The 20,154-nt window shown below is 38.4% G+C and overlaps 5 protein-coding genes and 1 pseudogene across 7 annotated transcripts; 1 reads left to right on the top strand and 5 right to left on the bottom strand.

Moving 5' to 3' along the window:
* On the bottom strand, positions 1–2,204 carry LOC114522556 (transmembrane protein 26-like). The gene is made up of 3 exons (XM_028543272.1): positions 1,866–2,204; positions 1,456–1,558; positions 1–1,088 (listed from the first exon to the last, which is right to left on the bottom strand). Exons 1-3 carry the CDS (start codon positions 2,054–2,056, stop codon positions 273–275), a joined length of 1,110 nt encoding a protein of 369 aa, XP_028399073.1. The 5' UTR covers positions 2,057–2,204; the 3' UTR covers positions 1–272.
* Positions 2,205–3,351: 1,147 nt separating this feature from the next.
* On the bottom strand, positions 3,352–6,548 carry LOC114522521 (electron transfer flavoprotein subunit alpha, mitochondrial-like). The gene is made up of 13 exons (XM_028543227.1): positions 6,414–6,548; positions 5,859–6,026; positions 5,701–5,782; positions 5,533–5,615; positions 5,350–5,449; positions 5,174–5,284; positions 4,979–5,083; positions 4,757–4,825; positions 4,459–4,541; positions 3,975–4,040; positions 3,844–3,889; positions 3,685–3,719; positions 3,352–3,593 (listed from the first exon to the last, which is right to left on the bottom strand). The coding sequence occupies exons 1-13, from the start codon at positions 6,453–6,455 to the stop codon at positions 3,564–3,566; spliced, it is 1,020 nt and encodes a 339-aa protein (XP_028399028.1). The 5' UTR covers positions 6,456–6,548; the 3' UTR covers positions 3,352–3,563.
* A 568-nt stretch (positions 6,549–7,116) lies between these two features.
* On the bottom strand, positions 7,117–9,682 carry LOC114522608 (annotated as a pseudogene).
* A 474-nt stretch (positions 9,683–10,156) lies between these two features.
* LOC114522652 (WD repeat-containing protein 41-like) lies at positions 10,157–14,882 on the top strand. The gene is made up of 16 exons (XM_028543387.1): positions 10,157–10,281; positions 10,722–10,834; positions 11,000–11,048; positions 11,157–11,291; positions 11,498–11,560; positions 11,746–11,854; positions 12,290–12,358; positions 12,454–12,555; positions 12,682–12,836; positions 13,051–13,105; positions 13,341–13,410; positions 13,506–13,576; positions 13,677–13,713; positions 13,903–13,978; positions 14,112–14,180; positions 14,492–14,882. The coding sequence occupies exons 1-16, from the start codon at positions 10,210–10,212 to the stop codon at positions 14,549–14,551; spliced, it is 1,305 nt and encodes a 434-aa protein (XP_028399188.1). The 5' UTR covers positions 10,157–10,209; the 3' UTR covers positions 14,552–14,882.
* Positions 14,883–14,922: 40 nt separating this feature from the next.
* On the bottom strand, positions 14,923–18,184 carry LOC114522651 (arachidonate 5-lipoxygenase-like). Of its 3 annotated transcripts, none has more exons than XM_028543386.1 (7): positions 17,320–18,184; positions 17,022–17,223; positions 16,315–16,676; positions 16,127–16,233; positions 15,819–15,921; positions 15,474–15,689; positions 14,923–15,364 (listed from the first exon to the last, which is right to left on the bottom strand). In XM_028543386.1, the coding sequence occupies exons 1-7, from the start codon at positions 17,479–17,481 to the stop codon at positions 15,131–15,133; spliced, it is 1,386 nt and encodes a 461-aa protein (XP_028399187.1). In that variant the 5' UTR covers positions 17,482–18,184; the 3' UTR covers positions 14,923–15,130. The 3 variants fall into 3 exon arrangements, with proteins under 3 accessions (XP_028399187.1, XP_028399186.1, XP_028399185.1); XM_028543385.1 differs by having other exon boundaries at positions 16,127–16,676; positions 17,320–17,438; positions 17,654–18,184; XM_028543384.1 differs by having other exon boundaries at positions 16,127–16,676.
* Positions 18,185–18,232: 48 nt separating this feature from the next.
* Positions 18,233–19,657, bottom strand: LOC114522653. The gene is made up of 4 exons (XM_028543388.1): positions 19,259–19,657; positions 18,984–19,148; positions 18,593–18,702; positions 18,233–18,464 (listed from the first exon to the last, which is right to left on the bottom strand). Exons 1-4 carry the CDS (start codon positions 19,315–19,317, stop codon positions 18,289–18,291), a joined length of 510 nt encoding a protein of 169 aa, XP_028399189.1. The 5' UTR covers positions 19,318–19,657; the 3' UTR covers positions 18,233–18,288.
* Between the last annotated feature and the right edge of the window lie 497 nt (positions 19,658–20,154).

Raw genomic sequence — 20,154 nt, 5'->3', positions numbered from 1 at the left:
GTGTGTACTACGGTGTGCGGCCATTTGTCTGAACCAGCAAACTGTGAGAACCTCGATAAAAAACTGACAGAAAAAAAGACATTTCAAACATTTCTTTGCGTTTCACTATTTGCCCAGCCTCAGGATTGATATTTTTCTGCCTAGAAAAATGCTCGTCTGTACGAGGCATAAAATATTGTAGTATTGAACTGGAAAGTCAAATTTCAAAAACAAGAAACTGTTTTGCTCGCGTGGATTTTCTTTGCAGTTACTCGGGAATAGTCTCAAGGGTTTTATCCGAGAGTGCAGGTCGGGACAGGTTGAGTATTTTCAACACTGCTTGTTGTGCTAAAGTTTTCTTTTGTAACGTCTTTCGGGGAAACCTTATTCTTCAAGATTGCATGCGGTATTGCAATCTGTATGTTATTAAATCGTCCTTGTGTTTGAACTCTGCTATCTGGTGAAGGATCATGCTCGTGGCTGTCCTTACAATGACAAAACAGCACGCAAAGCCTGTACACCTCTAGTATGAAAAACAAACCGTTCTTCACCGCCAGAAATACAATCATATAACCAAACGTCTTGTAGTAGGAGATTATGAACAGTCTCATCACCAAGTATGGCGCGTCTTGGAGTAAAAGCCCAACAGTGATGCTCGCAAACTCTCCAAAGGCTGGTTTCACGTTCTCTTCCTCATCAAACTCTCGTTCGTAAATGTTCAACGACATACGTTTCACGATATATGAGGGTAGAGACGATAATCTTCCGACCGTCGGTTGCACAGGCTTCGGCTCATCGCCAGAGATGAGCTTATCAAATGCGACCGCGGTATTCAGCGGAAACTGGAGTAAACTCCACGACCACAACACCAAGACGTACGTGATCATCTTTTTGTCATAGCTGACCGCGTTGATATTGATTATATCAAAGAATTCGATGATATCCGCTGCGGATGCCATGTTGATGAGCAACAATTGGGATAGTTCGTCTCGCGTTAGTTTCCCCTTTGGCATCATCCATCGCCCGAAAATCATCACCAATAGGATTGTCTGCTCCATGACGTCAGTTATGTTCTCGAACCAGATCTCTTCTTGCGGTAGTGCGGTTTCCTAGAAAGAAATTGGCATCGGTGTGGCATTGTTAATTTAAATTTTCATGTTTATCATATTATTGTGTAAGAGCCAATCATACGCACTTTGAAAAACTTTTTATGCTAGCTGGAATTGAAAAGAGTTTTGTTTGCTTATTTACCTATTAGGACACAATAAAAATCACGAATTAATCTCAGTCTGCATTTAGCGAAGGAAAAAAGAAAAGTTTAAATAATTTAGTTCAATTTAAAATCCTGTAGCTTCACTGAATCAAACTGTTTGAATGAAGCAAGGTATTGTAAAATTCGCAGGAACTGTTAAACTCTTTCGTATGGTCGTTTCGGAATGGATTGTATATCGTTTACTGACATGCATGTACACTTACCCCTTTCCGTTTTGATTCAATTCGCATGTCTAACAAGGAATATTCCAAGATATAGGTGCAAGGAACGACTGTTACTAAGTGGAACAATAGACTGGGACAAATCCTTTAAAAAAAGAAAAATTGAAACCAACTGAACGTCTTGATTTGTCAATAGGGATCATATGCAGTTGTTCTCAATCAATCGCTACGCAGTATATCTAAAGTTAACTTTTTTTATACTGGATAGCTTTATCAGTTTTAAACTGTTCTTCCTAAAGGTCCAGTAAGGTTCATTTCAAGACCAATTCTATTTTACGTTTCGTTCCACGTTCACATGACAACCAAACGCACTCAATCACAGGAACAAATTCAGCGTGAAATCATGAAAATCGTAGCCTATGTCTGCATGGCATGGCTGTTTGAAATCTTACCATTTATATTCCTTACTTCTGCGATAGCCAACAGTAAATATAGACTCGACCACAAGCGGGAACAAAATGGCGGCAAGCCACCAGTATTTCTTGTCCTCTTTGATGCTGACTACAAGATAAATAGCGAAGATTGCGTGGCCTGTCAAGAAAGCTCGAGCCAAACTCGACTTTACGAACACAGAGACAGGCATTTTTGAAGGGCGAGCGTTGAGGAATGAAGGAGAACAGGATCACGTTTAATATGATCTTCTCCCATCAAAAAGTCGACTGTCGTTAGCACAAGGCATTAGTGATTATTTGAGATGAAAAATGAACTCATGGAAATGAATAAAAAACCTTTAATGAATGTCATTATTGGCACTAACAAATCAAAGCAGCTGCATGCAAATAATAGTGGTCTTACTTTTCATTACTTCAAGATTTCATTCAAATCTCTGCGGCTTAAACATTTAACAAATCCGTTTAAAGAATTGATACAACTCGAGATACCTATTTTGCAAAATCTGTAAGTTTCACTCGCAATAGGGAATGTCTTTCAAATAATTTTATCGAACAAACTTTCTGGCTATATATTTGGTTAGTCATTTTGTGTTGACAGAAGGTGTTAAAACTAATATTGAAATAGGACGAGACAGGGAAATCAAAATGAATCGTAATGAATGATATTTTCAAGGTGTTGCCGGCGTTGAAGGAAATATCGGACATTGATTAACGGTCATCTCGTTCTGAATTGAAAAACTCTTCTGTTCAAGCCCATGAAACGCAGCTGATACGCGTTGGTACTTCCTTTCTAATCTTGTATTATCACGAAATCAATCAAAACTTTATGGATCTTTCTTGAAAGGTAGATGGAGTTTCCAAGCCGAGCTGTGTTGGCATCGCTGATACATATAAGTTTGCAAGCTGAAGTAGTGTTTTTTTACAAGGCTTGATCGCACGCGTAAATATATCAATCTAATGCGCTGTTGTGGCCAGAATTATTAGGATGAAATCACATTCAGCTAATGAATGACACTATTTTTAGCAACCCCATACATCATTAACCAACACAGCTCTCGAAATATCGCACGAGCAACCAAAGTTCAAGGCATGTTTACTGCATGGCAGTTCAGATTCATGCAGTCATTTTTCCCGCGCCGCGCATGCATGTGTATGATTGGACATTTTCTTTTATCTCAAATTTCAGATTCTATGAGCTTTTTTAGCGATGCTTTTTTGGACCTCTTTTAGAACGCTAAAAAATTCACAAAATATCCGTAAATGACATTCGTTTTTGCGTGATTCCAGTGTCTGTAATTGAAATTAATATTTTTTTATTGGAGTTTCTTTTGATATGGAAAAGCACTGGTAATTTATAAGCGACATTACTTCAAACTTAAACCCAGACAATATGTAATAGAATATGACAATGACCTGCCACTTTTGCATCGAATATTAATAAGTTCGCAATTTCTCAAGGACAGTTTAAACAAACACAAGTTTATTAATATTTAGTTTTATTCAAAAACGTCGCGATGTACATACGACATAAACAAACAAGCATAAAGTCGTACATGTAATTAATGTAAACTTGTTTCAAAGCTTTTCCGTCAGATAAAGTTCTGCAAGGTTATGTACATTTCAAGATTACGTTTACCCATCTGGTCTAACATGTCTCCTGCACGGTTTTATTATATACGAGTTCATGTTTAATTTATTTTATAATTTTTCTGTTAATTCGGGAACAGCCTGCAAGAGAATGGACAGTGCAGAATTATGCTCCGAAACAAATGAGAAAATCATTGCGAACAGTTCAAAATAATAGCTGAGATTTACTCACTTTAAAGAGATCTTGAACTAGACCATAATCAGAGACTATACGAAACAATAAAAGTAATTTTTATTATTAAGTACAATTAATAAGGTTCTTATTAGACCTGTCGAAAGTCTCAAAGATTTATAAAAACTGATCCTAAACTATGCAAAGAGAATTTTTTACCTTGGAATATAGGTGCTTCGGGGTCTTTATTGATTGCTACGATGACCTATGAAGAGGTTTTGAGAGCATTTTTGAAAAAAAATTAACAAATCAAAAATGTTCAAAAAAGATAGCGCGATCCTTATAGCTACCTTACTATCCTTCATGCCAGCAAGATGCTGTATAGCGCCAGAAATGCCCACTGCTATATATAATTCCTACAAAGAAATTGATTCAAATAAACTAGAGTCAATTTTGAAACTCGGTGACATTAACGCGAGGTCTCTAAATCTGTGATTTCACGTAATAAAGTGACGACAACACTCCTCTCCAGTACAAGCCAATGGGCTTGCTTTAATCAGGGAATCAAGTGAACCACATACGTCAAAAGCAGAAACGGAACCAGCATTTTGTAGAAAAGAAATTGTGTTTACAACATGGATGAATGGTAAATGATGTCAACTTTACAAAAGGGATAAATTGATATCCGAAGACTGTTCGTCGCGTTGCCTCAAATGAAATGGAATATTCTTTCGGCAATGTAAAAAGGTAGTGTTTTGGTGGTGGCATTTTGATACAAGATGTCAGCGATATGATATGAAAGGTTTGAAGCACAAAGCGTACAGTTAATCTTACAGGAGCAACTACTTTTCCAGTCTGTCCGATTTGCATATCATTGGGAACGAAGCCAGCATCAACCGCAGCACGAGAAGCACCAACTGAAATATCATTTCAAAGTTGCTGAGTTATTTCAAAGAAGTATTCTGCAGAAAAATCTGTGAGTACCATATACAGCGAGGGGCTTGACCCTGGGGTGTGGGAGGGTGACACATGTGATATGTCCACCCACTTTCTCAGAGATTTGGAATTCACGTTAATATTTCTAATAATGATAATAATCGCCCTTGTTTTCCAGCACAGAATTAGGCCATACCAGCTGCTCCAAGTTTGTCTGCTAGAGAATAGAGCAGTTCAAAGTTTTCGCCATTCTTCATTCCTCGTCCTGAAAGATGGGAGTATAATCAAGTACCACTTCAAACCCCCATTCCCCCACCATTCCCTTGGTCACTGTATCTCTCACTCAGCTGACATTTCTTACTAGACTAGTAGTTCTGGCATGGATGAAATTTGTCAACAATTTTCAATAGCTATAAACCTCCAGAGATGACCACACCAGCACTGGTCAATTCAGGTCTGTCACTTTTACTCAGTTCTTGATTGATGAACTCTGAGAATGGATTGCCTGTATCAGCCTCTGGAGCTAAAATGTATATATGTATATAGCAATAGTAATAATGTGCCGGGTGCCATTTCTGATCTATATACATAATCTGGAGGGACAACAGCCTACCATTTTCCTGTTGCGCTTCGCCGCCATCAAGAGGGGAGGCTTCAAACGAAGTTCCTCTGACGGTGAATATTTTGACCTTGTCATTTGATTTTATTGTAGTCACAGCATTTCCTGAAAAAGAGATAGAAACTGTGAACAAATTGAATCAAGTCAAATATACCGTAAACCGTACCTACCAGCATAGATCAACCGTACAAATGTATCCTCCGATTGAATGTCAGTTATATCCGAAATTGGAGAAACATCCAATAAAGCTGCAACTCTTGGTAAAATGTTCTATACAAAGTACACAAACATGGTTAGTTTGCTGAAAGAGCAATCTTTTCAATATCAAAGTCTTAACCATGATGCCCAATCACCTTGCCAACAGCTGTTGCACTTCCAGCAATATGAGAGAAACCAAATTGCTGTTGAGAAGCAAATATCAAAGGTGCCATAACCTCTGGAAGATTGAAATTTTTTGTTGAAATGGCAGAATATTTTGAATTTTTTTATTGAACTATGGTACAAAGAATAACAGAAGGTACCTGCAAGAAAGCCTTCATATGCCTCATTTTCAGCAACAAGTATTTTACCAATCCCTCCAACCTTGCTTAGTTCCTCAACAGCCTGAAAAATGCATACGAAATTGGAGACCTCACTCCTTTGCTCTCCTCCCTATTTGATGGTATTGTCAAACACATACCGGTCCACACTTGGAACCAGCCACAAGGCACGTCACATCACCACCAAGTTTCTTAGCAGCAGTGATGGTGTTTAGTGTAGAAGGAAGCAATGCTTTGTTATCATGGTCGGCAACAATCAATGTTGATGCATTTCTTGCATAAACAATCTTTCTGAAGCAATGTCTTTTCTGTACAACAGCAATACATCATAAATTGTGGACGTGTGTTGACACATCTTGCACTTCTATAAATCTAATTACCTGCATATATACCCAAACTAGTACAGCTGGTTTATACTGAGAAAAACACATATCGTATATTGCAACACATTCGATAACCAAATTACCAATAATCTTCCAGTATATTTTTGATTACAGAACTTTCTCATTTAAAGGGAAAACTTCTAATGCATATTTCAAAAATCAGACAAAAACGAAACATTTACACGCTTCAAGATCGCTACAATACAATATTATTATAATACAATTGTACAGGCACAATTCTCTCGTCACTGATGCGAGTGATGTCCACAGTTACAAGATGTCACGAATCAATCTACAAGCACTACACCTTACCGTTTGGCCTAAAAGCCTTGGCAAACGATTTAAGTTGTTCATAGCAAAGTTAAAATGTGTTAAGATTGATTTTTCCACGTAAAAAACGGTTACGCGTTGAAAGTTTAAGTATTACGTAAATATAAAAGGGATTTGATAACATTACATAACAAATCAAATATAATATCTTACACGAAGTATGGTGCTTTGGAAAATTGGGATTCGTGTTTCCATTTAGTATTTGTATTTTCATATTTTCCCAAGATCATGATATATGATATAGGTAGCTATATAAAAGTATTATATAGTACCATGTGTTTGGTCAGTTTGGACACATGGTACCAGGTGGCCTAAATTTTTGTAGTAATTTCATTTCAAGGCATAGATTAACTTTGAGTTAACTCTAAGGCTGGCTTGATTGGGTGAGTGACTGAAGGGGCTCTAGTTAATACTGAGATTAGTGAGATATGCTAGTCTAGGAAACCATTTCGATATCTTACCGATTCTTACCAGACCATATATACATAATACATATACAGATACATAAACCATATATCTTCTAGAACTATACATTTGATATAAACACAATATATTTACACTATAACTTACAATAATTATTATCAATCGAGATGATTTTGTACCTTGTGTTTATAGTCATTACTTCTGGAGAATGTCTATAATTTAGTCATAGGTAGGTGACAAAAATCAAGATGAACCATTTAGCTGCACTTGCCAGATAAATATATATTAATTTAGCACTCTGTTGACAAAATATCTTATGAATAGAATGTTGATTGTGACCTAAATAAGCTGATAGTTCACTACTTTCCTTTTCTATTCTGTTCAATGTTCATTGTCAGTGTAATTTTAAGCTACACACTGCCAGAACTTAGCTGTTTGCAATGTTCTTTAGCATTCACAATGAAAGCCATGTTTGGCCTAATTAAATGGCCGCAGGGCAACACAGCCAAAGTTACATTGGGAATTGACTGACCCCACAATCTTCCATTTGTTCTTCTTCCTATCGTAAAACTCTATAGTATTCACAACACGGCCGCCCACAACATAGATGTTGTTGTTTACCACTGCAACTCCCAAGCATCGCCGCCCTTCGTTCATTGGTGTGACGTTTTGAAACCACTTGTCTCGCAACGGATCATACACCTCGACAGAATTTGCCCACAATTCTTTGGAATCCGAGCCACCGATTGCATACAGCAGGTTGTTGACGACAGCGACACCAAGGCTCCATCGAGGAACCCCCATGCTTGAGATAAGCTGCCATTCATTGGTCGCTGGATCGTACTTCTCTGCCGCCTTCAACGGCGACCACAAATGATCCAGTCCGCCGACCGCATAAATCTTTTCCCCCAGAACAGCAACACCTGGGTAGTAACGAGCACACTTCATCGAAGGTAGGTCCGACCATGTACACAGCTCTGGGTCAAATGACTTGGCACACATGCTGCTATGTCCACCAACGACATAGATTAAACCATTCAAGTGACAAACACCTGCCCACTTGCATTGAACATCTGGACCATTGGCAATAGTGATCCAGCAATTTAAAATCGGATCAAACTTCCCAACTTTGTTTCGACTCACAGTAAAAAGCTCTTCGTTGACAACAACAACTCGAAAGTAATCTTCCTTAGCAACGGTTGCTATAGTCATTCCAGACATAGAAGTCCATTTTAGGGTATTCACATTGAAACACTGAACAGTGCTCATTTTTTGTCCATTAGACCAACCGCCAATTACGTAGATATCCTCCGAGGCCAGCCGAGGCCTTAGGCGGGGATTGGTGTCCTTGATCATTCTTCTTGATGAGGAGTTGTAATTTATAGCCTCCCTGACCAGCTTTTGGCAAAGGGTGTAGTTTTGGCAAAACTCTTTCACTTGCACATTGTGCATCATGTCCGCAATGTTCATCAGAGGAAACCGGATATGTTGCAGTATTTCAGTAACCACTGTGCAACGATTGGAAAAGTCATGCTTCAGCCATTGCCACACAGCATTGACTACCTCACACTCGTCTTTGACTTTAAGCAGATCATCAGAAACTAACATTCCCAGTTCGTCTGGAGGCAATCTCAGGAATTCCTCTTCCTTAACCACACTCCCAAAATGCCACAAACTGAAACGCCACGCTTGCTTGTAAAGAAAGTGCAACGAATAAGATTGGGCAACTGTTTTTAAACCTAAACAATTCCCTGGTGTGATGTTGCGGCGCAGTAACCTCTCGCATTCTTCAATAATGTAGTCCAAGTGAAGCAGGCAAGCGATATTTAGCACGGCTTCGACCTCGTTGAGGTGAATACGCAGTTCGGAGGTGTAAAAAAAATCAATGATCTTCATAAATGCAAATGTATCGACATCTTTAAGTACGACCTGTGGCTGAAACGCTTCTACAAAGCCCGACAAAAACATCGCTCGGAAATACGGGCTACAAGCGGCCAAAATCGCGCGGTGTGTGGCGATTTCCGTGCCATTTACAAGCAGTATTATGTCACACAATTCACGTTGTCCTCGCATCTGGTTCAAAGTTCGTAGCGTTTCTTTCGCCAAGGAGTCTTCGTGGATGTACACGCTTGTTGTATCGAACGACATTTTAATTTCACAAACGTTTTAAACGCGTATCTTTCTTTCGCTAGCTAGAAACAAAGTACATCTGTACCCGTGACGAGCTGCTATTCGGTCGCCAACCTTTGTTATTATTGTTGTTGTTGTTGATCTTGTCCTTCAATGAACCGAATGCACTTTGTTTGCTTCTGCGCACACAAAAATATTCTAATTAGACTCTAATTATGTTTTCACTTCCGGTCGTGTTCACGCGCAGTGCCAAAACGGACTTTCCTCCTCCCTTATTTCATCCGCTTTCGATTCAAATCACGTCGACTGAAAGCAAAATCTAAAAATATTTCATGTTGTCCAATATGGGCCGCCTCGCTGAGTTCATTTTTACTTTATATGGTAATGAATTTCGCGTGACATATCTTTTGAGTTGATAACAAAAGAGCTTCTCATCCTTATCACATGGTCCACATGGGAAGCGCATTCTTGACGAACCTTTGCCTCGCGATGACAGGAGTATCGATCATGTTAGTGCTTGCTTCGCCCTGAAATTTGATTAGGGTCAAAGGCGTTGGAATGAACGTGGCTCGGTTGGAATAAATAGACGCATTTCGTATTTGATAATTTTAAATCCGGACGGGAGTTCTTGTCCGTTTATTCCGCAAAGTCGCTTTCCTGTACCACCCCTGACGCACTTCCCCCTTGCTTGATGTAAGTTTGGAAAAGTCGTGACGAACACGTGAACACATCGTGAACACATCGTGAACACCTGGCACCTGCCTCCCGCCAGATCCATGTGCTGCTACCACTGGCTGCTACTTTTAGCGCAATTCCAGAGTTATTTACAAGCATAATTCAAGATTTTTACAGGCAGGTGAAAGCAATGGTAAAAGTGTCTGCGAATATCAGTCTGCAAGATCTGCAACAGGGCCGTCGCTAGAAGCTTAATTGGGGGGGTGTATTCATATATTCGCCCCCCTCCCCAATTAAACTTCTAGCGACGGCTTCTGGTGTTCAAAGTCTGTTGCAAAACAACGGTAATCCGGAGGTGGATTTATTCTAATTATTCTAATTTTATTCTAACTTTATTCTAATTTTATTCTAATTTTATTCTAATTTTATTCACTATTCATTCACTATTTCATTCCAGTTCCCAGTCTCCAAAATTCCTCGGTGGTGTGGAATTTAAATACTAATTTGTATGCAAAATGTCTCGCTGTGATCAAGTATTTTTGCTTTAAAAATGCTTAGCAAGCTCTGGCCTGGCTCAAATCGTACACCAGTAAACAAACTGCCACCAAGACAAGTTGAGGAGGTATTTTGAGGCTAGATTGCAAACAGATTAGAGTTCAAGATTGCTCTGATTTGTGTATTAAATGTTAATTAATCTAGTTTCATAATTTGCTGTAAGTGTTCTTACAATCCAGGTGGCTCAAATTATGTGCATACACCAGATGTTGTAATACGTTATTGGAAATGTTTAGTGAGAAATGCTGAAGCTCTGATACGGCCAATGATCTAACCAATAGCGCCACTAGCTTCATAAGTAGGGGGAGGGACACATTCATGTATTTGTGTAATTCTGTTTTACATTATTCATTTCTTTTCAAATTGATTGTTTTTACAGTCTGTGAACATGAATTTATGAATATGTCCACCCCACTTATTGATGCTGGTGATGCTACTGGATCTAACAGGGGGTGATTGGTTTTGATTGCATGATTATTCAAGCTAATTTACTTTTAAATAATGCAGGTTCGTGTACCAGCTGTCGAAGATGACCAACCACACAATCCTTTTAAGGAAATCCGTGTCTTGACAGGACATCAAGATATAATAAATATAATAAAAGTTATTGATGAAACAAGGTAATGAAAACTACCATTAGTTTTTCAGGAAGGTCCATCACTCCCTGAAGGTTGGATGGTCATATTTGTCTGTAGAAGAGTTATTGTAGTTTTTTTATATGAATGTTCCATTGCATCTGAATACTAGAGTTTACTCAGCTAAATAATCTTGTATTGTTTTTTTAGACTGGCTTCATCAGCTGATGATAACTTAGTTAATATTTGGGATTTTGAGGTATTTAATTAGAACTGGACTCCTTTTTATTCTTCTGACTGAATTTGTTTCCAAAACATGAGTGAATCAGATCCACTCAAGTATGTTTCCTTCAATTTTATTCAACAGAATGGTGATAAACTTCATGCGCTACACGGTCATACCCGGCCAGTCACATCTATGCTTGTCTACCAGAAAACAGGATTTGAACATCAAGACTCATTTCCAGTTTTAATAACTGCATCATCTGATAAAACTATTAGAATATCCTTTTATATACATGTGATATATATCACCAAGTACTTCCAGAATTTCCATATCAAAGTGATTCATCCTTTTCATCCATACTTAACATTTTATTTTCATTCTTTATTTCTTATATCTTTTCCTTCATTTACCTTCATTATTTTAATCGTTTTATTCCCTTCTTAAAAAATAATGAAATTATTCCTTTACTGCTTAATTTCTACATCTGGGACTGTGGTGATGGTGTCTGTTTAAACATTATTCAAGATCATGCTAGCACAGTCAAGGTATATAACTAAACAACACTTTTGTCCTACAAAACACTTGGGTTAAGACCAGTATGAGCAATTGGTATTCAAAAACAATTATTAAACTTATAAAGAACAGTTTAGAAGCTAAAAAACAGGTCAAGTAAATGGCTCAGCAAATCTCATATTTATTTCAAGATATTCATATTTGTATTTAATTTCAGTGCCTAGTAAATGTGCACGACTTTGCATTTTGTTCTGGTGGAAAGGATTTATGTCTTTGGGATATTGAAGGACAATTGCTGTGTAAAGAAGTTCAACCAGATAATGACTGTAAGTCTTGTTTATTTATGATTGATTGTTTCAAAAGTTTTTAATAACTTAAACATAAAGTGTTTGTAGCAAGATCAAAGGTTTTCTGTATTAACTATTGCACAAACACTGGAATAGCAGGAATTAAACCCAGTGATTAAACCTTGTTCCCAGTCCAGGCACCATTTGTATGAAAGCTGGATATAGCAATGTCAGTGATTTTTCAAGTGATACAAAAATGCTTCAAAAGTAATAAAATTGTAGATATTGACCCAAAAATGAATAAAGCGAAACATCACTTCAAGAATACAAAAAGGTTCAATTCAAATGGAAAACGTTAGAGCGAGGTTAGGTGGATAGTGCTATCCAGCTTCATACAATCGTCTTTGGGTCTTTTTCCTTCGTAGGAACAAGTGGAAGAGCTATACTTATACTGTCTTGTCTGAATCTTTCTAGCTGATGTTCATTCGATTTTACCGTTAAAGAAAGACAAGCTGGTCATTGCTTTCAGCAGACCATCACTAGGTAGCAATATTTTTCTTCCTAAATTATCCAGCTCTCGCTGTGAGGCTAAACCTCCCTATAAACGGTCTAATTTATACATCTTATGTTTTATATAGTCGTCTATTCCATATCAAATGTACTACGAAATAGATCGTTTAAATTTCACTCTCGATTGCGACCCCATCGAGACGACGTGAGATGTCTAACAGGCTTAACAGGTATTCACCACACCCCATAATAAGCTGACCAAACCTGAAAAACCTGAAAATTTTGCTCTGCGAATCGATATTTCGGACAAAAAGTTGAATTTAACTTTTGGTAAATCTGCCCTGGATTTTATGTAGAAGAGAGTTTTGTATCCGCCTCGCTGGATGGCGAAATCATCGTGTGGTCAAGCAATAGTCTTCAACCAATCAAACAGTTCAATGAAATCCGGGAATTCGAAGGAACTACTCATCTTTATCCTTACAGCGTTCAACATCTCTTTGTGCTAGACCAGGTACAACTGAATCTTTCTCAATAAGGACAATTTTCTAACGTTTAAGACAACTACAGTATGTGTCTGCCTTGTTTTCATCTTGCATCTCGACAGTCCAGTAGATAACAGTCCAGTAGTCTTCCAGTAACTTCAAATCCTCAACCCTATCGTCTTTCTTAAGAAGTCTTTATCCCGTAATCATATGAAAGAAAGAAAACTTTATTTTGTTTCTCAGAGATTTATAATCGCCGCGGTTGGTGCAGGGTTTGCGATTTACGATGCGTTATCAGGTGAGGGTCTTTCTGGGAAACTATATTTTTTAAGGGCCTGGGGATTCAGTTTGATTAAGGATTAGTCATCGTAAAGCTCTGGGTGTTTCTCTTCTATACCTGGGTCTCCAGAATTACATTTTGATAGTATGGCTGTCACATCCAGTTTAGTATCAGATCAGTGCCTCATACTCGTGAGTTTTATGGCCTCCAGAAAAGAATAAACCTTTCTCAATAATGAACTCCTCGCTTTTAGGAAAATGTGTCGCTCAACGGGAGAACGCTCATCACTCGAAAGTATCCTACGTCCAATTGCTTAGCGACAGGTATTTCTCCGAAATGCACCCTACACTGTCATTTTACCCTGGGGTGACTCACCAGTGGGTCCCCTCCCTCACGTTTAATTCCTCTCTCTTCTAAGCTTCATGTTAGCCACGTGTTCTGAAGACGGAACTGTTCGCTTATGGAAATCGTTGACTAGGCGCTTACCAGGTGTGTAACTCTGAATTGGCTGAACGTACGTATGTGATAAATAATTCTACATACGAAAAACAAAGCTCTCTATTCTAAAAGGGATCATCTGTTTTTTTAGAAGAGTTTTCGCCGATCGAACATTTCCTGGGAAAAAGGTAGATACGTGTAAAACACATTTACTTAAGATTTGTATGATTTCCGCTCGAAATTAAGACCTTTTAACCCTTTAGCGATTAGCCTGCATCGAGGGAAATGCCATAATAAAATCTTAATACAAAGTTTCGGATTCATGGGAACACTTTCAGCTTTATTACGTCTTAACTTGTTACGTCTTACACTTGCAGCTTGAACGATATAACAAGTGCTGTCACAGAGCCAGTTCTCTTGGGGGAATGTCTGGGCCATTCTGGAAGTGTTCGGGTAAGAATCGAGGGTCTCTTGAAGCTTGGAACATCTGGTCATTTCTGAGTTATGGAGTTGTATTGATATAGAAGTGGATTGATTGATTATAAGTTTTGTGTTTGCATTAAAATCTTTCTAAATATTTTGTCAGATGATCGCTGATTTTGGTGCTGACGGTTTTGCCTCGTGTGCAAGTGATGGAATCATAATTTTATGGAAGGTACAGTGATAAGTCTTTCTTCCGTCAAAAAGCAAGTAGCAAACCTGTGTTGTGGTGTGCAGTTGAAGGCGGGGTGGAGCTTGAACCAACCCCAGGTGTGGGTGGAGTTTGCTGCGACCCCCCCCTGGTGGAGTTTGTACCCTCCCCAAATAGAGTTTGCACTCTTCCTTCCAGGTGGGGTTTGCCCCCTCAATACAAGTTGGAGTTTGCACCCTCTTCCCAGGTGGAGTATCCACCCATCTCCGAGGGTTGTGTTTGCACCCTCCTCCAAAACACAATTTCCTGTATCGTCATCCAGTATTCAATTTTAGGATGGTTGGCGAGAGCGTCAAAAGAGACTGGAGCTAGCTACGAGTCTCCTCTTTAATTGAAAAAAAAATTACCAATGGAAAATTGTCTTCGTTTCCAGGACCACGCTGCACCCAGACTCACACCGTGGTCCTGGAGACGAGAATTGAAGAATAGGAGATATTACTGACAATTGTTCTCCACATATTATTCGGGGCAACAGTTGGTTCAAAATTCAGTCAATATTTCTTAACAGCAAACACATTTACATAAATTTGACTTCCACAGTTTGAAATCGCATTCGCATAAAAGATCTTTTCCTTTGATATTTATATCCTCCACGAGGCAAAATGATGGGAACAATCATTATAAAAATAAAAATTATATTATTAGCTCGCAATAATAATATTTTAGACGAAGATTGAATTATTTATTGAGAATTAATTTGAATTAAAAGAAACGCATATAATTTACCACATTAAACAAATTTCGAACATCGGTAATTTATTATTAAGAAGACGACGAAAAGCATTTATTATAAGTACCAATGTATGATATAGCTAATCTATACATATATTACTGTGCAAGCATTGCCACTTTTCCAATTCGTAGCTAAACAAATTTACGAGCATCATAAGTCTACCTAACCGTATCGAGGTTTTTTAAGTATGAATAGAGTTGGGTATCCATCCTGGCTTAAGATATGGATACGTGAGATGACCATCATTGAATCTTTTGTCATTTCGTTTCTCGATGATTGCTTTTACTTTGGTCATCAAGATCTTGTGATGTTTCTCCACAAGTTCACCCGCTTCCCGATCTAACATCTGCGCTCCGTAGTCGAGTAGATTGTCAAAACGAAGGGAACCGAGACTCGTGGAAACCACAGCTTGTATCTATTTCAGTTGGAAGAATAGTTATTTTAGGATTTTTAGGAATCTTGGCAGACAATATGCCGTGTTAATTGCTAATGATAACGGCGGTGATTGTGGTGGAGCTACTCACCGTCGCAACCCCCCTGTCTGGCAGCGTATAGAAGGAATACTCGTCGGTTTTTGCTCGGGGATCGTCGTAAAGTTTCGTTGGCATATTCGGAACGAAGGCTCCGTAGTAAGCGATGGGGTAGTTGACCGCATTGTGTTGTATTGGTAGCCATAGGATACGGGATAATGTTTGGATTAGATCAGTCTTCGTATGGATGCGGCTTGGAAAACCTCTTAACTGAGAGAATAGGAAATATGAGAATGTTTAGGATCAAATGTGTTGGGTTGGGGATCTTCATAACACAACCTCGTTCCCGGGGCCTTTTTGAGAAAGGGGGGAGAAAGATTTCTATTAAAATGTTTGTACCATTCCAACACCCCCGAATTGCCCAATTCCATCCACCGACAGTTCATTGGTAAAGTTTTCTAGTTCGCTGTCAGAACTCACGTCTTCGTCTTCGTTATAATATCTGTGAATCAAAGGATACGGTTATGTACAGAATAGAAAAATGGGTGCCGGTGTTATGAGGTGTGGCATCTATCTCGAGAACCGACAGTGCCTCTTGCCCTGAAAGGGATGGGGGGAGGGAAGAGTACAGGCAATGGAGTGCAGCACACCGCAGGATATGTTATGATTATATGACGCTACAAAGCTCCTGTTGATCTCACTCTTACAATGATACATATTCTTCTACATAGTTCTGAATTTGTTGCCAGATAAGGTAACCATCATCTCTGTACGGGAAATATGGTAATTTCTCTGTATCATCTACACCTCGTTTCTGAAAAATCACAACATTTGAGATCGTTCTGAGATCGTCTCTACCTTTGAATATAACAAGCAATATGGTTAGAATGGCTACCTTGATACTTTTCCAAAAATCTATATCCTCCCAGGAAAGATCCAAAAATCCTTTGTTCAGCAATTCGATGCTGCCTCTGTGTCCCATGGAGAATAATAGGTGCATATAGTTTCCTGGTAGGATCAACTTGGGAAAACCATTGACATTGGTTGAAATAAGTCCCCGGCAGTGCCACTTTAATAGCTCGTTCAAAGGATGGAATACAGAGATGGTCCGCTTTGCAGTCACGCATATGGGTTGAAGTACCATGTGGGTTTTCAGTAAGTGCTCGATCATTTCCACATAGGCAAAGTCAGCAATTTGGTAAAGCTGTTTCGCAAGCAACCAACGTCTGCCGTCTGCAGGAGTGTATACTGGTGAATCTGGAAAAACAAGATGGTATCGTTTGGCAGGGGTGTTATTTGTTGAAAGGTAAGCTGTATTCATTTGACAGGTGGTTTATGTAGTTTGGGATTGTATATTATATTTGGTAAACGTTGGAAATGGTTTTTATAGTGGTGGAGGCAGTAGTGCTGGTGAATGATGACTTGATGGTGGTTATAATTTTACTGATGAATGTCTGGATATGGATTTGTTACAGTGCGTGGTGATGGTATAATACTATTAGCACCATGCTCTTATGGTGATTTTCGTCTTCAAACTTCAGTGGTATTAAATACACTATTATTGTCGATAGTTGAACGCCTGGCTATAAACAATCATCCTACCATGGAAGTTGTCTACTTGTATTGCCACAGGTTTAAGCTCATACGGTTTGCCTTCAGACGTCTTCACTGACACGAACAATGCTATAGGGCTCGTCGCTTTCTTTAGCTTTCTCTTCTTGTGTTTGTTGGTTATATCAGGTACGTTGGTTATTTCATCGAGATACGGAAAATGAACGGCATACACCACGTTCTGTTTCACCATCTACAAAGAACACGAGGATATAATATTTTCATCACAACCTCACAAATTGTTGCCGTATTGAAACTACTTAACATTTCTTTACGTGTAAAAGTTTACCTCATCCAAAGTCGTTTTCCGTCTGACCACGCTCGAAACAGCATAATCCCAATCAAATTTAGGAGTGAGTCTTTCTTTTAATTCACTAAGACTCAACCCCACTCCTTTCCATAAATCTTCTGTTAACATAAAAACAATTATAAGTATCAAACTTAATTCCATCCTATTTGGAAAAGAAAGTTCATCAGTTCAAGAGATGGAATATGCAGTGAGAATGCCTTCTCCCGCGTAATGTATTGTGAATATAAAGATATTTTTACAAGTATCTCTTGGGAGAACAGTTCAGAAATAAGACGAGCAATGATCATTTTCAGGTATTCAACATGAAATTTACCACTATTAGCTGTTACACGCTGTAAAGACATGGGATTCAGAGCAGCCAATCTTTCGTCGACAAACACTTGATCATCCTGCCAGGAATCGCAACGAATGATGTCTTTCCATTTTTCGACTTTGGAAGGATAGCGAAAGTATTCCTGATATTTTCCATCTCTCTGCACATCAAAATATCATACATGAATAGTTTTGATTGTTGATCATAGTGGATTGTGATAGTGATCTGACCTATCGGCATTAATATTGTATAATGATTATGGAGCTCAAATACAACATCGATTATATCGATAGTCGTATTAATGACGGCGGTATCGATTGTGTCGATTGCGATATTGATAATATTAATATTTAATAGAATGTATTGATAACATTATTGATTGTATTGATAGCATTATTGAATGTGGTGATAATGCTGATTATATCTAGGTCAACTTACAGTGAACAATCCTCTTACGACGTGTAGCAGGTGTTCAAAATCTGCCGTATTGTTAAATGGTTTTAATTGCGAACTCTTATTCTGCTCCTTTAAAAACTGCTGAGCTGTCCTCTGGAGATACCCGTATACCAGTAACCATGGTAACTCATCGCCATCAAGCTTCGACAACCTTCTGCTCTCGTTCAAAGTTAAATCAATCAACGGAAATACAAAAAGTTCCTGGAGATCACCCTTACAGGATCATCCGGGTCCCCTGTGGGTACCTTTGGTGGCTTCCTCAGCCTGTAATTATTCCGGTTTCTGACCAGTTTTTCCCGTCGCCTGGCAACGCAGTGAGATGGCGTGTATTCAGGAAGCGAGAGACACGGGGCAGCTGAAAAGAAGCGATTGAATCGACTGATGCTTTTAATTACGAGAAGACAAAAAAAGCTAGCGGTATTGATTAATGGATTTTTCAACAAAATTCTACTTGCTGGTTCTAATATAAAAATTATAACTTACGTTTGAAACATCCGAGGGAAGGGTTATAATCTTTCCAACCAGGACAACAAGTGGTTTTGTTAACGCGTTTTGTGTTCGTCTGAGGGACGTAAGATATCACAGTCTTAATTCTAAAGAGAATATATTGAATGTCATTTACAAATCGTTATAATGATGCCATGGTTGCTGTATTACATGACAATAATAGTGATCTTCTTGATCTTGAGTCATACCGGCGCCGACGCCCATCGACGTGGACTTCAAGTAATGCTTTCCGCTCTCCCACAGTTTCACAACACGGATAAAAATAATCGACTCCAGTTCAGTAGTAAAAAGTCAAGGCCGTAGCTGAAACTAATTTAAACTTGGTTTTCCTAATTTCCCACCCCAGTTTAACTTCAAACTAACTTACATGTTTTCTTCACATTCAATGACGGGTCCTGTTAGAAATCCGCAATCTGAAAGAACCTTTTCTCTCGAGCTGGTTATTTTTCTTCGTAATTTTACGTTCGTTTCCTTAGTTCCCATGATGCAAACCTCATGTCCGAGCTCCGGAGCTTTCCTTAGGACATAAGCTCTAGAAAATAGTGTAACGACAGAGTTAAAAAAAACCCAAAGTCCAAATATGAGACTGTCGAGACATAAGGGGCAACTAAACATATTTTAACACTCACCATAGCTACTTACCCATTTGCCAACAACAATGATACAAGCATTTCTGAAAAGATAGCTATAAGAAACTTCATTGTCAATCTCTTCACCAAACTCAATTCCTCTTTTCAACCCAAACACCGTCACATTCGCTCGCAATAATGAAGGCAAGCAATCATAGATTGAGAATAACCCTTTTATCCCGTTATTAGCACCTGGTATATTAATTGTACGTCAACATGCAGAAAGGCTCGTTATTAAAATAAACTACACTTGAGATTAATTGCGTTTTATTGCCAATTCTGTCTCATTGTGGTTACGAGTGTTTAAGTTAAACAAATTACAGCCAGATCATAGAAATTAATAAAACGACCACGTTAATATGTCATAAAAGACCACCTGCTCATTGTTGAGTTGTGTTCAAGAAATTAGCCAAAACGAATGCTCTCATGGAAAATTGTTCATGAAAAATACAATTTCCCAGACGTTTGGACATTGAATACAATGTTAAGAACCGTTAGGGGGATGAAAAGTTTTCTGTCTCATCGCTGGGAGTAGATTCCTGATATTTAGGTTTGATTGAAAAACAACACAACTATTCGTATTTCTTGCGTGTATATTTTTTGTACAGCAATATCTTTAATGATTTTATCGTTGAATGTGTACAAACACGTTAAGCTGGACCATTATTATTAAGTAATAGTTGCATAGCAATATAGGACGAGTTTTCTTACTTTCCTAAGATTTCTACTTTGCTAAAGTCAAGATGAAAGGTTTAATAACACCGTCCGAATTAAACGATGAAGATAAATGAGATAATCGGGGCTTTTGATGGCGAATAATCGAATTATTATGTACTACCACAGAAGTGTAATAGTTAATAATTTCGTCATGCTGACGTTTACCAACGTATATTTCAAGTATCATTAATC

This window comes from Dendronephthya gigantea, unplaced genomic scaffold, assembly GCF_004324835.1.
Source record: "Dendronephthya gigantea isolate DGI-Jeju-01 unplaced genomic scaffold, DenGig_1.0 000023F, whole genome shotgun sequence".
Lineage (NCBI taxonomy): Eukaryota > Metazoa > Cnidaria > Anthozoa > Malacalcyonacea > Nephtheidae > Dendronephthya > Dendronephthya gigantea.
This window is presented reverse-complemented; position numbering and strand designations above follow the sequence as displayed.

Excerpts from the sequence above, each read along its gene's own strand:
- LOC114522556 (XM_028543272.1), bottom strand. The coding sequence starts at position 2,056 with ATGCCTGTCTCTGTGTTCGTAAAGTCGAGTTTGGCTCGAGCTTTCTTG. Across the intron at positions 1,559-1,865 it reads AGAAGTAAGGAATATAAATG|GATTTGTCCCAGTCTATTGT; the intron begins GTAAGATTTCAA and ends CTTTTTTTAAAG. Across the intron at positions 1,089-1,455 it reads TTGAATCAAAACGGAAAGGG|GAAACCGCACTACCGCAAGA; the intron begins GTAAGTGTACAT and ends ATTTCTTTCTAG.
- LOC114522521 (XM_028543227.1), bottom strand. The coding sequence starts at position 6,455 with ATGAACAACTTAAATCGTTTGCCAAGGCTTTTAGGCCAAACG. Across the intron at positions 5,616-5,700 it reads ATATGAAGGCTTTCTTGCAG|AGGTTATGGCACCTTTGATA; the intron begins GTACCTTCTGTT and ends TCAATCTTCCAG. Across the intron at positions 3,890-3,974 it reads CTGGCATGAAGGATAGTAAG|GTCATCGTAGCAATCAATAA; the intron begins GTAGCTATAAGG and ends ACCTCTTCATAG.
- LOC114522652 (XM_028543387.1), top strand. The coding sequence starts at position 10,210 with ATGCTTAGCAAGCTCTGGCCTGGCTCAAATCGTACACCAGTAAACAAA. Across the intron at positions 11,855-12,289 it reads AGTTCAACCAGATAATGACT|CTGATGTTCATTCGATTTTA; the intron begins GTAAGTCTTGTT and ends GAATCTTTCTAG. Across the intron at positions 13,577-13,676 it reads GTTGACTAGGCGCTTACCAG|AAGAGTTTTCGCCGATCGAA; the intron begins GTGTGTAACTCT and ends CTGTTTTTTTAG.
- LOC114522651 (XM_028543384.1), bottom strand. The coding sequence starts at position 17,481 with ATGGAATTAAGTTTGATACTTATAATTGTTTTTATGTTAACAGAAGAT. Across the intron at positions 17,224-17,319 it reads GGAAAACGACTTTGGATGAG|ATGGTGAAACAGAACGTGGT; the intron begins GTAAACTTTTAC and ends TGTTCTTTGTAG. Across the intron at positions 15,922-16,126 it reads GTAGAAGAATATGTATCATT|ATATTATAACGAAGACGAAG; the intron begins GTAAGAGTGAGA and ends TTTGATTCACAG.
- LOC114522653 (XM_028543388.1), bottom strand. The coding sequence starts at position 19,317 with ATGAAGTTTCTTATAGCTATCTTTTCAGAAATGCTTGTATCATTGTTG. Across the intron at positions 19,149-19,258 it reads TCATTGTTGTTGGCAAATGG|AGCTTATGTCCTAAGGAAAG; the intron begins GTAAGTAGCTAT and ends ACTATTTTCTAG. Across the intron at positions 18,703-18,983 it reads ATTGAATGTGAAGAAAACAT|AATTAAGACTGTGATATCTT; the intron begins GTAAGTTAGTTT and ends TATTCTCTTTAG.